Here is a 13,693-nt window from a genome sequence, read left to right as displayed (position 1 = left end):
ATGTCTCCGTCCAACTGGCCTCAATAATCCAACCTACCCACCTGGCCGGCCGGCAGTCACCACGACAATTGAGCGCGCACCAATTCGACACCACCACATCCGCAGCCACCCCATCCGTCGTCTAACACACTCCTCTCGTCTCGTCGTCCCTCGACCATGCCGCCCCGCAAACAAGCCACGAGTCCCGCCGCGGCGCCTCCCTCCGCCGCAGCACCCACGTCGGGCTTCCCCAGCGCCGCGGGCTCCAATGCCGCCGCTGCTACTTCTCCCGCATCGAGGAAGGCAGCGAGCTCTGGACAGGCCAAGATCCACGGCAACGACGCGCAGGCCATTGCCGCCGGCGTGTGGCGCAACTACCAGGCCAAGACGGACCAGCGCACCAAGCTGCTCGATGTCTTTATGGCGTTTTTGGTCGTTGTCGGCGCGCTGCAGTTTGTCTACTGCGTTATTGGTGGCACCTATGTAAGTGGAGTCTTTTTCGTTGGCTTTCGGGTGGAGATGTGCGTGTGGCAGAGAGGGAGTGTAGAGTTGAGGTGGGTGGATGGATGAATGGATTGATGGATGGGCAGCATTGTGGAGGGATGGATCTTCAAGGTGGATTTGTGGGCTAACTTGCTTCTTACAGCCCTTCAACGCTTTCCTCTCCGGCTTCTCCGCCACCGTCGGCCAGTTCGTGCTCACTGCGAGCTTGCGTATCCAGACCAACCCAGAGAACAAGGGAGACTTTGGCAGCATCTCTCACGAGCGGTATGTCACTCTAGGAGGAAGCCACAAGGATCATCGGATATTGGCCCAAAGCCCCGGTGGAGACCAACTTTTGCTGACGGGCTTTTAGTGCCTTCGCAGATTACATCTTTGGCAGCGTGATTCTGCACTTTTTCTGCGTCAACTTCATCAACTAGATATCCCCGTCCCTGTTTCTTCTCCTTCCGACGTCACGACCTTGTATCCCAAAAAAGTAGTCCAATTCCAATACTACATAACACGCTTGCCAACTAAATTTATCCATTCCAGAGGGTACCCAAGCGCTTAGACCAAGAAATCATGCGTTAATAACATGGCGAGAGTTCATGACTCATTGGATGGACATTCAAATGCTGTACATCGCTCAACTCTCTTCAAAAAAAATAAAAGATCATAATCTCAGTCATCAGTCCTTCAGCTTGAAGCTTTGCCTGATGGCGTCACCGAGGCGGTGGATGGCCTCTTGGATTTTGTCGGCCGGAGCCGCGGCGAACGTGGCGCGGAAGAACATGGTGTCGTGGGCGGCGTCAGGCTCGGCGTAGAACCAGCTACCCTTCATGACGAGCGCGCCGTGGTCGATGATGAGCATGAAGATCTCATCCTCCAGCTCGGTGAGCGATTTGGTCGACGCGTGAGGGTGCTTGCGCCAGTCAATTTGGAGCCAGTGCTTGGCCATTGTTAGTGAATAAAATCCTAGATCAAGACTCGACCAAGACCACTTACGAACATGCCTGCCATGGGCGGCTTCCAGCTCACCACATCCTCTGGCAGAAACTGGTCACAGGCCCGGAGCATCACGTCGCGGCGGTGCGTGTACTCCTTGCGAATGTGAATCAGCCAGTCAATGTATCCCGGGTGTCCCCAGTGCTCGTCGAGGAGCTTGAACAGGATCAACTGGCTCATGCCGCTCGGGCCCTGCGTCGACACGTCTGCGTGCTTCGAGTACCGCTCGACGACCTGCTGGGCGCCCGTGATCCAGCCAACTCTGCTACCCGGCGACACGACCTTGGAGAAGGAGTCCATGCGCAGGACGCGGCCGTCGACGTCCATGCTCAGCAGCGAGGGCACGAGCTCCTTCAAGAATTTGGCGTGTGAGGCTGGCGGCTCCGGCGTGGCGGCGTCCGGGCCGCCATAGGGCTCCATTTGCAAGAAGTAGTACGGCTCGTCCTCGAAGATGTAGAGGTCGTGCTGTTGCGCCACCTTGTAGATCTCCCGCCGGCGCTCCGCGCCCTGCGTGGCGCCAGTGGGGTTCTGACCGGAGGGCACAGTGTACAGCACGAACGGCTTGCGAGCGCCACCTCTGGCAGCAGAGTCCCAGTTTGTGAGCACGTCATCGAGGCTCTCGGGCAGCAGACCTTGGTCGTCCATCTTGACACCAGCGACCTTGACACCCATCGGTGCTGCTGTCTCGATTGCCGTTGCGAATGTGTAGTCCTCGGACAGGATGTAGTCGTGCGGCTGAGTGAAGATGCGCAGCGACATTTCCAGAGCAGAGGTGCTGCCAATGGTCATGTGGCACGCCCAATCAGCGTAGGGAGGGTCGTGGATGAGCTCAGTGTGCTCAGTGACCCAGCGCAGCAATTGCGCCGCGCCGTGGCCCTGGCCGTAGTTGAAAGCTGTGGCGATATCGAAGATGCTCTTGTCCTCGGCCAAATCATGCTTGCCTACGTGGACCTTGACGCCCTCCTCCTTGGTCTCCTGCTCGCTGAACTTGCCCACGGACGGCATGGTCAAATCGAGGCTGTCGAATGGGAAATACTCGGACGACGGCAGACCTCCTCCGAGAGAAATCAGACCGGGCTTGCCCAGGTATTTGGCGGCATTCTTGAGCGAGTTGCCCTTTCGCGACTTGGACTCGTTGCTAATGTAGTCTATCCACGCCAATTGCGCACGTTAGCATCCATATCACGCAATGCCCGCTCAATTGATACGTGAGGGAGCAATTGAGAGGCGTGGCGCAAAACAGACTTACGACCCCACCTCTTTGCCTTGGGCTTGTGACTGTGCGAGTAGCTCTTGAAGCGCTCGCTGTTGGCAGGGGCCGCGACGCCCCAGGCCGACTTCTCAGCCTTCTTGCGGCGGCCCCGAATGTCGTTGATGGGCATGGGAGCCGTCAGCGGGTCCGGCAGCGGCACGCCCGTAGTACCGGTAATAGCTTCAACCTCGACGTGGTGGGGGGCCATGGCGGTTTTGGTGTAGCAATTGGATTCGACGGAACGATGCTGGAGCTGCGGGATGCAAGACAAGTGAGGAATGAGGTGCGACGCTAGATACTTGTAAGTGAGATGGACGCGGCCGACGCGGAGTCTTTGTATGCAAGGGCCTAGGCCTTGTCGCAGGGCGCAAGAGCTGAAGATGGTCGCTTATCACCGGTTTACGGCCCGACATGCTTCTCGAAGCGGCATGGCGCTGATCTGAGTCCGGGATCAGCTCGCTTGTCACTCTTGACCAGCCGACCTCATCTGTTCGTCACTGCGACACGATCATCTCGACACTCGCATCTATGCAGAAAGGCATTTCACATAGGACGACAGTATCAACCGAAATGCCCTGGCATGCTCCGCAGCCGATTTTCTTTCGAGATGTTGGAAATTCTTCATCTCATCTCTAGAGGGATCCCGACCAGGGAGCGAACATGACGCGAAGTCGCTGAGGGCCAACACCATTCACATTACGCCAGGACAACAAACCAGTGGCCTGGAGTGTTAACTGATGCTCCATCACCAAGAAGCGAAAGTATTCTTAAACATTCCAGTGCCCTGAAGCTATCTATGATGGCCACAGTAGCATCTGCGTGGTTCCACTCATGAAACAGTCTCGCTGTCTCGAGGCCGCAACAATAGAAGCTGCAGACAAGCAAGCGCGACCGCGATATCTGTCTGTGGACAGTAAATCGCTGCTTGAACTCATTTCTTTCCATGGGTTGAAGGAGTACTGCCTCAAATGGACATTGCTTCCGCTTCCCTAGAGTCTGAGTCTTGGCCCTGATGGTTACTGCGGTCATCGTTGGCCGCTGGGCAATCAAAGATTGCAGCCCAAAATTACATCCGTACCGTCGCGGCCCGCTCCGCCACACGTCTCTATACGCTACTCCATTCTTCGGGAAGCACTGGGAATATCGGTGTTCATGAGCGCTTTCTGTCCGCTTTCGGAAATGCCGAGAGCTGACCCGAAACAAATACAGAAGGCACCTGTAAATGTCCAGCTGTCGATTGTGCCTGGAAGGCCTTCGTTGCCCACACGTAATCGCATGCATGCCGCCTTCTGTCTCTCCCCATCAATGCTCCGACGGCCATTGGCGCTTTTCGTCGCCGCCTAACGCAGATCCCTGACAGCGAACGGTCCCGGCGCAAGAATTCTGGAGATGAAGACAGCCACATGTTCACCTTCTCTCCATCGCTATCTCCTAGTCTTCGTACGCTTCCGTTGGTGTATGTAAACTCCCTCTTCAGCAGTTTTCGGATCACCGCCAGCGTGCACGGTCGTACCGGGGAACGTGCTTCGCTACCACACTTCAAGATACCGCCAGCAGCCAAAAAGAAAGGCCCTCAAAACGTTTAAAGTCGACAGATTGGCCAGGAATTGAACCTGGGACTTGCCGCGGGAGCGACTGTAGCCGCGACACATGTTACCACTACACCACCAATCTTTTTTCGGTGACTCGTAGATGTATGTATACCAGGGAGCGATTGCAACTCGTTATATATCAAAAAATCAAAGGAGACGGATCGAGACTCCAAAGTGGACACGCAAAATGAGATGGTCATTCGGTCAGTAGCCAGCATTGATCCTACAAAGCAGCGAGTTCGATCAAAAGAAGCATAAAGTTCGGCTGCACTTGGTTCCCACCGTGGACACGACTAGTGCCACGGTATTTGCTCATGCGGCTTTCGCTCCCGGCTAAATCGACTCTCTCTGCAGTTCGAAGGCAGTATTTGACGCCTTCCAAGCCACCGTTTTGCAAATTTTGCAGACTTCCAACGAAGAGACGCGCAAAGGCCAAGTTTGCTGGGGCCCCGAACCTACCTTTCTCAATCCTCGGTACCACCCCTTGGCCGTGAGATTTAAAAAGAATTTGGGCAAAAAGGAGCACAAGTTGGCCAGGACTCGAACCTGGGTCTTGCCCGCGGAAACGACCGATGCCGCGGACACATGTTTCCAGTACACCACCAACCCACTGTCTACCACAGGAACTGGGTTTCTTCTTTATAAACCCTCAATCAAGAAGCCAGGCGCAAAGGGTAAGCCCATGCAAACTAGATCTCACGTTGGCCAGTGCCACTGACCTTGCCTTTTCCAAGACTCGGTACCACTCTTGGTCTTGGAATCAGAAATATACCGGGCAAAAAAGATGAGCAAGTTGGCTAGGATTTGAACCTGGGACTCACCTCGGGTGCGACTGTAGCCACGGCACGCGTTACCACTACACCACCGACCTAGTACGACTGTAGGAGCCAACACTTTACTCACGAAGTCTGGGCGTTCCAACCATATCGCGAAGCAAGTCTCGCGCTGGCCAGTGCCCCTGACCTTTCCTTTCTTGGGACTCGCTACCACTATCTTTTTCAATGCAAGAAAGGAGTCGGGCAAAAAGAACAGCAAGTTGGCTAGGACTTGAACCTAGGTCTCGCCATGGGCGTGACTGTAGCCACGGCGTATGTTTCCACTACACCACCAACCCGAACACTTCAGCTGTATGATGCAGCACCGATATTCTGCATATTTATATCACCACCCACAATGCAGAAAAGTGCGGGATGCTCCAAAGTCATTTTTCCGGAGGTGGGGAATCAATCCTACGCCGCTTTCATGGCAGCGTCCGACACACCCACGTGGCAACATTTAGCCTTTTGATTTTTCAGCCGCCATAGTGATTGAATGGTTGTTTGTCCCGTATCGAAATGGTCCTGGCAGCCTGTAGTATAGGCTCCACCTTCATGGAACTCAATTTCCAGGAGTGCGGGGTTGCAGGGGTGTTGGCAACAGAGAAGGCGTTTGTTCTCCCTTTGCCAACTCACCCATCAATCTTTCTGGCGATAACCTCAGAAGGTCCAAAATTGCACAATGGAGGGAAAAGTCGTTGCGATTACTGGTGGTGCTCAAGGAATTGGCTTCGAGACTGCCAAGACGCTGGTCTCGCGTGGAGCCAGAGTATCAATCGGTGATATCGACGGAGTCGAGCTCGAGAAGACCGAGGAATTTTTCAAGTCAATTGGCAAAGGAGAGAATGTATTTTTCCAAAGGTTGGATATCACCAACCGAGAAAACGTGGACGACTGGATCAACAACACCGTTCAGTGGGCCGGGAAACTGGATGCCGCCGTCAACTCTGCAGGAAGGAATTGTTCCGAGTCCGGTGCGCCAACAATCGAAGACACTTCGGATGAGAGATGGGATACCCTTCTTCACACCAATCTTTCAGTTCGTTTTTCGTTTTCGATTTGGTGCGCGTGGCTTTTACTGACAACGTACAGGGAACTTTCTATTCTCTCCGCGCAGAACTGCGAAACATCAAGGACGGCGGGAGCATTGTTTGCATCTCCAGCGTTCAAGGTCGACTCGGATTTCCGACTTCAGCTGCCTACTCTGCAGCGAAGCATGGCGTTATTGGATTGGTGAGAAGTGCAGCCAAAGAAAATGGCGCAAGGAATGTTCGCGTCAACGCCGTCGCACCGTATGTCAAATCCAATTGATTCCATCCATTAATCTATGTACTGACGGCGATCAGAGGCGCTATTGACACCAGAATGGTTCTGGAGGAGCACAAGAACGAGATCCAAACGCCCATCAAGCGCATTGGGACGCCTCAAGAGGTTGCAAGCCTGATTGCCTATCTGCTCAGCGATGAGGCTGCTTTTATCACTGGAGCCACGTACTCGATTGATGGCGGTTGGGCATGTTGAAGAGTCTTTGGTGATCTGCAGCTCAAATCATTGAATGCTCATTGTCTCCCAGGATTGTATTTCAGGGGCGGGATTTGATTCGTCGCCAAGATGGACACACCCTTAGGGGAACGCTGCAGGGCAGTTCCAAGCAAGGGATCTCAAGGGTCTCCCTTGTCATTCCACGAACCAGATCTCTGTCACTGTCAACCCCTGAATGTTCTGGTCTCCAGTTAACCACTGGGCCTCAATGCTTCCAATGCACAGCACGACCTTCACCTAGATGTGGCATGATTCATTACCCAATTTCTCCTCATTGTCGTCATCTCAGGCTCGCGGATAATTTCATGCAAAAACACTCCTGGCTCCGCGTTGGCCACAAGTTGCATTCATCAAGCCTGGGAACCAGAGCCTCGGCTATCCCGCCCCGCTGTCGATCTCCCGCTCCCCAGATTGTTTTCGCAAGCGACCCATCAAACCTTCCACACACTTTACAATGCTGCCGCAATGAAAGCAATCTTTATAGATCAGTGGGTCAATGTAAGCTCACTTGAATCCAGCACCGGCAGCGCGCTAAGTGAACGTCCAGAGCCTTTCCGACCTGAGCGTCTCCGCTGTTCCGCCGCCCAAATGCGGTGCTAACCAGTTGCGCATCCGCGTCACTCATGCCGCCATTACGCACGTGGATCTTCTCTACGCCCAAGGCCGCCACCAGAACAATCGTCGTCACGTCAAACCGCCCTTCATCCTGGGTACTGAGTTCGCCGGCGTAGTGTTGCACGCTTCCTCCAACTCATCATTTCGCCCCGGCACTCGCGTTTTTGGGTTTGGTCTTGGAAGCTTTGCCGAGGAAACGTGTCTCGATGAAAAGCAGGTCAGATCTGTGCCAGAGCGATGGACCAATGCCGAGGCGTGCGCAGTTGGTGGGAGCGCTGCTGTTGCGTACGGAGCGTTGGGAGAAGGCTGTGCGAATGTAAGTGCAGGGCAGAGTGTTTTGGTGCTGGGAGCAAGCGGCGGCTTGGGCGTTGCCGCTGTTCAAGTCGCAAAAGCGCTAGGAGCGACCACTGTTATTGGTGTTGCAGCTGGCGCAGAGAAGGAGGCTGTCGTCAAGAGCTTGGGAGCGAGCGTGGTAGATTATCGACAGGAACAGTGGCAAGCAAGAGCATTGGAGTTAACGGGAGGTAAAGGTGTGGATGTGATTTTCGATCCGATCGGAGCTGTCGAAGATGGATTGAAATATTTGAAATATGGCGGAAAGATCTTGGTGGTTGGTTTCGCAGCGAGGGGTGGTGTTATGGAGAGAGTGAGCATGAACAAGGTCTTGCTGAAGGGCGCAAATGTGATTGGATATGTAAGTGCCCCGACTTGGCTTCTCTTCCCACTCGTCCTAACGGTTTCCGTCTTCATTTGCAGCGTTTTGGAGAACAGTCTCGCCGCAACCCTGCCGCAACTGCCGCCATATGGAAGGAAACTATGACATTGATTTCACAAAACAAGATCCAGCCCGTGGTTTACAAACAATTCTACAGAGGTTTGGAGATGGTGCCGCGAGCTCTATTAGATATCGGTGAGAGAAATGTTTGGGGAAGAGCAGTAGTTTCCGTTTCGGAAGGGGAGAGATTTAGGGGTAAACATGGCACAACAGGTGCCCGTCTTTGATATATTCGACTGCCACAGGTAAAATGGCCAAATTTTCAAAGCGGAATGCCACGCAAATTCGCCTCGATGCGACAAGGAGAGTCTCATCTGATCTTTAAGTTGGCTCAATACAACGAGGTCATACTCTGCTGTTGTTGAGGTAGCAGGCCCGAGTCTACGGCTCAAGTACTCCTCCGAAAAGTCGAATGCCCTCCAGACATTGGTCTTGAAAGATTCCTGGCAAGAAAATGTACCAAAAACGTCGAAAAATCGAATCCCAAGTCCTGAATATTCACAAGACCCACTTCTGAGAAGCTATGACCAGGGTTATGTCGACAGGCCTGCCGCGCCACAAAACCCCCATCTTCCGAGCATCAATCATTCATTAAAACCATGTCGATACTAAGACTTGCGACAAAGCCCCTCCTGATATTAGTACCCGCCTACTTTGGTATTCTCAGCTTGCTGATCGCCTTTCCGACCTTTCAGACCCATGTCTTCTACCTTCATCGAGTAACCCTCACTTGGTTCAAGGACGTCAATGTTCCAGAGGCTTTTGGTTTCCTTCCAGGCCAAGTCACATCCTTTTCACTTCCAACGTCAGATGGGGAGAGCCTCCATGCCTGGCATGTATTGCCTCTTGGGTCATATCGCCAAAATCAAGACAACCTGGTTGCTCAAGAACCTGAACCGGATCTCGCATTCAAGCTTCTGCGGGATGACCCAGAAGCTCGACTTGTGATTTACTTTCACGGTACTGCTGGCTGCATCGCTTCCGGGTGGCGGCCAGACAGCTACCGCACGCTCTCTGCCGCTGCCCCTGAAAAGATCCACGTCTTGACTGCCGATTACCGGGGTTACGGACGCAGCTCTGGTACGCCTTCCGAGGAAGGTCTCTTACTTGACGCTATCGCCCTCGTCAACTAGGCCACGAAAGAAGCCGGCATTTCACCTTCACGGATCGTCATCTTCGGACAGTCTTTGGGTACTGCCGTCGCCGTGTCAGTATCGCGGCATTTTGCACTACACACGCCGTCCGTGACGTTCGCTGGCATCATCCTCGTCGCGCCTTTCTCTGATGTGGCCACTTTGACTGGTACATATCGCATTGGAGGCGTCGTTCCCGTGCTCTCGCCGTTGGCACGTTTTCCTCCGCTGCTGACGTTCTTCACCTCCTTCCTCACCAGCACCTGGATGACCAAGGGCCGCATCGCTGAGCTTGTGTGGACTTACGAAAGCAACGAAAATGTCCACAACTATCACATTACGTTTATCCACGCGGAAGATGATCCTGTCGTGGGCTGTGCGCACTCTGACATGCTTTTTTGGCATGCGGTCAACGCGACCACTTCTACAGGCATCGGGCACGAGGAGTTGGAGCACGACAAACGCCTTTCGAGAAAGGATTTTGGCGCGGGTGGCTGGGTGTTGGAGAGGAAAACGCCAAAGGGATTGATCAGGCAGGAGATGCTCAAGTTTGGCGTACACGACGTGCTCATGACGTTTCCGACAACCTCGCTGGCGATTCTTAGGGCATTTCAGGCAACGGATTCAGGACTTCGAACTTGGATATCGTAGTTTTTCAATTGACTAGTTGACTCAATTCTCCTTGTTCAAGCCTCGAATTCGCCTTTCCAGTGACTCAAATGTAGTGGGTTTCTTGTTCACCATGTTTTGGGATGCCAACTTTCCCTCTTGAACAGGAACAAAGAAGTCGCTGATTTTGTGCCTGGCCACTTTCAAAAGCTTGAAAAAGTGTGCATCGTTGGCCACCATGGCCACGCAGATCTTATTATTGAATTGCATGGCCAGTCATTCTCCAGCCAGGTCAAGTTTGCTACTGTCGAAAGCCACCAGAAAACAGGGAAAGAAACGGGATCCCTTTGTCTATCGCAGAAACACCATCAGGACGGCGGAGTTCTTGGGGCTTTCACAACCACCACGCCTGTCTGGAAAAGCAAAATATCAGGAATCATGCTGGTGTACAAACAAGTAAGTCGAGCAGGCTAGAAGAAAGTGACTACATGCCCCATGAAGTTGGCTTTTCGTAGATTTTCTCACGACTTTTTCAAGATTTCAGAATTGTACAACTTCACGACCGTTTATAAGAGTAATTAGAGTCAGTAATGGACCAGCACCTCCCATCCAAAGCTTTCTTTCACTCACAACAATGCCTAGCATTACCAAACTACTCTTCAACACCCTGAGCGGTCTTTCCAAAGGCAACACCTGGCAGAAGCGAACTAAAGTGACGGTCAGTCCCGGCAAGACTGTCTATCCCCTGGGTGCAAAAGAGCAGAAAAGACTCGGCTGGCGCCTCGACTATGATGGCGAGGTGAAGACTGGCGAGATTGTCTTCAACAAGTTGCAACTGAAGCTCAACGCAGGAGACATCCCCGCGACTCTCAAGCGCCTCAGGGACAAGAAAGGTGGAACTCACGCTGTCCTGACATCATACATCATTCCTGGTCAAGAAGGATGGCGACTTGGAAGATGTGAAGACGGCCATCGACGAGGGCCTGGAGAAGATGCAGGAGGACGAATGAACCCCACGAATGGAGCATCCCATCACTCGAACACCCTGACTTTGCTTTCATTTTTCGATACCCAGGTCTCCATGATACGGCCACCAGTGTCTTTCCGGTGCGGTAGGCGGAAGGGCTGTCGTCAAAGAACGACACAATTTGCTAGGCAGTGGGTATACACCCAATGAAAATGAAACAGGCTCTTCAAATTTCCTGTCGATTCTGTGCGACATTGAACTGGCACCTGGCAAGTCATTTTTGAAAAATTCGTATTCTGAGTTGAGCCTGGCAGTAGCATGCTTTGCACATTGAGTAAGTAAAGGGGGATTGCCGTAGCTAGAGCGGAAGGATGATCCTCCATTTTCATGACAGTTTTTTAAAAGACACGCGAAGGTGGATATATTGACATGGAAGTTTAGTTAGATGGGGGAGGCCTGGGCGCTGATGAAGTAGGTAGTCGCGCGGCGGCAGTCACCTGGGCTGGGTGGTCAATTTGGATGCGTCAGATGCGCAACACCTCCACAAAACAACAACATCACTAACCGCCTTTGCAGGATGACCTGCATACAATTGAGAGCGCCTAGGGCGGCTATGCCCCGTTTAATTACCAGCTTCAATCAAACTTCAGAAATCCACCGTCTTTTTCGCATTCGTCGTCAACCTGCACTCAAAGCGCGCTTGTCAAGCTGTGCTAGAAACAGCTGTGCAAAGGCGACAAACACACCCAGCGAAAGCTCCAAAGACCCCAACACCGAGCTTTTCGAGTACACAACGTCCCGGTGGCTGTAAGTTGACACTTTCCTGCACCAAGTATCCGGAATCGCTTACCAAATCTTCAAGGTTCAATGAGAAGCACAGGCTGTTGGAAAGACGGCGTGTCTTCGACATTGCGGGATTCAAAACACTCGCAGCACAGTCAATCCACCAGAAGCCAGAAGATGTCATTCGCCTAGAAAAGGTCGGCGAAGGAAGCTTCTACCGAGTTTTCCGCATTACCATGCGAAACGGCTTCGAGTTCATTGGGCGCATCCCATATCCGCTCACCGAGCCGAGAAGACTAATTATTGCAAGTGAGGTTGCTACTATGGGCTTCCTTAGACTTCACGGTCTGCCCGTCCCCAAAGTCTTTGGCTATTCAGCAACACCCAACAACGCAGCGGGCGTCGAGTACATCTTCATGGAGCTTGTTGCTGGCACTTGTTTGCGTAGGCTTTGGACTGATGATCTTCCACAAGAGGACAAACTTGCCTTTGTGGAAAAGCTTGTCAAACTGGAATCCCGGATTTTCGCCTTGCAGTTCCCCGCAAGTGGGAGCTTGTACTACTCGAAGGACCTCGAAGCTCAAGTGAGAAAGATGGACATCAAAACTCCGTATTCCAACGAGAATGGAAAGTTCTGCGTCGGACCAGACTCTGATCCAAATCTGTGGCTTGGAAAACGTTCGGAGCTGGAAGTTGATCGCGGTCCTCGTGAGGAAGTACCCGTGGTTCACTCAGCACTTCACTGACATCAATGGTTGAACAGACACAGATGCACAAGCAGTGCTGAATTGCGGCGCGAAAAAAGAAATCGCTTACCTGAAGCGATTTGGACGCCTAGTCCACCCGCTTCCGCGAATGTACAGAGAGTTCTTCGACTACCAAAAGCAAACACCTGCCAGGCATCTTGAGGTCCTCAAGAAATATGTCAAAATTACACCGCACCTAGTGCCACATGACAAGCGTTGGGCAAGACCTGCACTAAGAAACCCAAATCTATCCGTCGACAACGTCATGGTCTCACGTAGCCTTGAAATCACCGGGCTGATTGGTTGGTACGGCCTCTATTCCTTCAGTGTGGAGTTCTAACCATTTTAGAAGACCAAGCAATGTCTCAAGGGCCCTTCCTAATAGCTGAAATGGCTGTAACTGGACTGCTTGATCAGCCACAGCCGAATCCCGGTCCACAACTCCACAACGCCTACCTCGCGACCACCGGAACGTTGAACCAAGAGCACTTCATGGTGATGGCCATGCCCGGCAGCTACTTACGGCGTATGCTGTTTTCCTCAGCTTCCCAGCCTGGGTTTGGCGATGACTTTCCCCTAAGACTCAATCTCATCCACTTGCAGCAATCCTGGCACCAACTTGCGTGCAAAGATCCCGAAAATTGCGAATTTTATCTTCTCAATTTCATAGCATCCGAGGAGGCGAGGCACTTAGACCTGCTGACAATGCGGACATGTGGGAATCAGGGTCCTGTGAGAGAGCCAGATGATATCATACTCGGTGAGTTCGTCATTCAATAAAACACTAAATTTTTGGGAACTGACGTAGACAAATGAAGGTGCCCAAGAACCATGTCCATTGAATTTCACAGACAGTGAGATCGAAGAGAGTCGCAAGCAATTCGAAGGGCGGCGCGGAATCCTCGAAGAGTTCAACAACTTTGCGCCCTACCTCGGATTTGACGAATTCGATGGCGAGATTCTCGAAGTTGAAGAATATGAGGGGGCCAAGAAGCGCCTGTAGCTCGTCAAGGCCTTGACGATCCAGTCCGCTGAGGAAAAGGACAGGAAATTGGTGGAGGAACACTGGCCCTTTGACGACTATGATGAGGCCGACTACGACTAAGGTCAGCCTTTCTCGGCCTCTATGGGTTGCGCAGATTGCTGGAAGAAAGATGGCATTGGCTTCAAGGCGCCTACACACGAGATGCGTGTAACAAGAATTAGCGCCATGCTCCTCCGTCCTGGCTCTTGAAGAGTCTCGACAAAGGATTCCCTGCGGCAGCGCGTACGAGCCACGCGGCTGAGGAGCTTAGAAGGCCAGTTCACAGAACTTCGGTTGTTGGAAGCGAGAACTCCATCCTCAACGCCCTTCGGGACTCATCTTGTACAGTAATCTAGGTAGCAATTGAAATTCG

At 52.7% G+C, this 13,693-nt stretch overlaps 6 protein-coding genes, 2 non-coding genes and 2 pseudogenes across 10 annotated transcripts; 5 read left to right on the top strand and 5 right to left on the bottom strand.

The window, feature by feature from the left end:
• Positions 1-156: 156 nt before the first annotated feature.
• On the top strand, positions 157-902 carry IWZ02DRAFT_377366 (DAD family-domain-containing protein; the record flags this gene model as incomplete). The annotated part of the gene is made up of 3 exons (XM_066764946.1): positions 157-462; positions 626-747; positions 836-902. 3 exons carry the CDS (start codon positions 157-159, stop codon positions 900-902), a joined length of 495 nt encoding a protein of 164 aa, XP_066623087.1.
• Positions 903-1,008: 106 nt separating this feature from the next.
• IWZ02DRAFT_256666 (aromatic amino acid aminotransferase 1) lies at positions 1,009-3,128 on the bottom strand. Its single transcript, XM_066763279.1, has 3 exons — positions 2,717-3,128; positions 1,468-2,615; positions 1,009-1,411 (listed from the first exon to the last, which is right to left on the bottom strand). The coding sequence occupies exons 1-3, from the start codon at positions 2,925-2,927 to the stop codon at positions 1,151-1,153; spliced, it is 1,620 nt and encodes a 539-aa protein (XP_066623086.1). The 5' UTR covers positions 2,928-3,128; the 3' UTR covers positions 1,009-1,150.
• A 1,183-nt stretch (positions 3,129-4,311) lies between these two features.
• On the bottom strand, positions 4,312-4,393 carry IWZ02DRAFT_t57. The gene has a single exon. It is a non-coding gene; the product is annotated as a tRNA-Cys (tRNA).
• A 443-nt stretch (positions 4,394-4,836) lies between these two features.
• On the bottom strand, positions 4,837-4,920 carry IWZ02DRAFT_t56 (annotated as a pseudogene). The gene has a single exon. The product of its transcript is annotated as a tRNA-OTHER (tRNA).
• Positions 4,921-5,100: 180 nt separating this feature from the next.
• On the bottom strand, positions 5,101-5,182 carry IWZ02DRAFT_t55 (annotated as a pseudogene). Its single transcript has one exon. The product of its transcript is annotated as a tRNA-OTHER (tRNA).
• Positions 5,183-5,343: 161 nt separating this feature from the next.
• IWZ02DRAFT_t54 lies at positions 5,344-5,425 on the bottom strand. The gene has a single exon. It is a non-coding gene; the product is annotated as a tRNA-Ser (tRNA).
• A 278-nt stretch (positions 5,426-5,703) lies between these two features.
• On the top strand, positions 5,704-6,985 carry IWZ02DRAFT_256646 (uncharacterized protein). Its single transcript, XM_066763276.1, has 3 exons — positions 5,704-6,165; positions 6,219-6,418; positions 6,473-6,985. Exons 1-3 carry the CDS (start codon positions 5,809-5,811, stop codon positions 6,645-6,647), a joined length of 732 nt encoding a protein of 243 aa, XP_066623085.1. The 5' UTR covers positions 5,704-5,808; the 3' UTR covers positions 6,648-6,985.
• A 1-nt stretch (position 6,986) lies between these two features.
• Positions 6,987-8,471, top strand: IWZ02DRAFT_256647 (uncharacterized protein). The gene is made up of 3 exons (XM_066763277.1): positions 6,987-7,166; positions 7,216-7,977; positions 8,040-8,471. Exons 1-3 carry the CDS (start codon positions 7,134-7,136, stop codon positions 8,283-8,285), a joined length of 1,041 nt encoding a protein of 346 aa, XP_066623084.1. The 5' UTR covers positions 6,987-7,133; the 3' UTR covers positions 8,286-8,471.
• Positions 8,472-8,657: 186 nt separating this feature from the next.
• IWZ02DRAFT_469449 (Alpha/Beta hydrolase protein) lies at positions 8,658-9,842 on the top strand (the record flags this gene model as incomplete). Its single annotated transcript, XM_066768718.1, has 2 exons — positions 8,658-9,156; positions 9,202-9,842. The coding sequence occupies 2 exons, from the start codon at positions 8,658-8,660 to the stop codon at positions 9,840-9,842; spliced, it is 1,140 nt and encodes a 379-aa protein (XP_066623083.1).
• A 592-nt stretch (positions 9,843-10,434) lies between these two features.
• IWZ02DRAFT_499105 (uncharacterized protein) lies at positions 10,435-13,401 on the top strand (the record flags this gene model as incomplete). Its single annotated transcript, XM_066770226.1, has 7 exons — positions 10,435-10,732; positions 11,532-11,574; positions 11,630-12,258; positions 12,314-12,598; positions 12,649-13,056; positions 13,115-13,295; positions 13,344-13,401. The coding sequence occupies 7 exons, from the start codon at positions 10,435-10,437 to the stop codon at positions 13,399-13,401; spliced, it is 1,902 nt and encodes a 633-aa protein (XP_066623082.1).
• Positions 13,402-13,693: the final 292 nt, after the last annotated feature.

Source organism: Phyllosticta citriasiana (assembly GCF_038021145.1).
Source record: "Phyllosticta citriasiana strain CBS 120426 chromosome Unknown IWZ02scaffold_6, whole genome shotgun sequence".
Lineage (NCBI taxonomy): Eukaryota > Fungi > Ascomycota > Dothideomycetes > Botryosphaeriales > Phyllostictaceae > Phyllosticta > Phyllosticta citriasiana.
The sequence above is the reverse complement of the archived record's forward strand: the minus strand, read 5'-3'. Positions and strand labels throughout refer to the sequence as shown.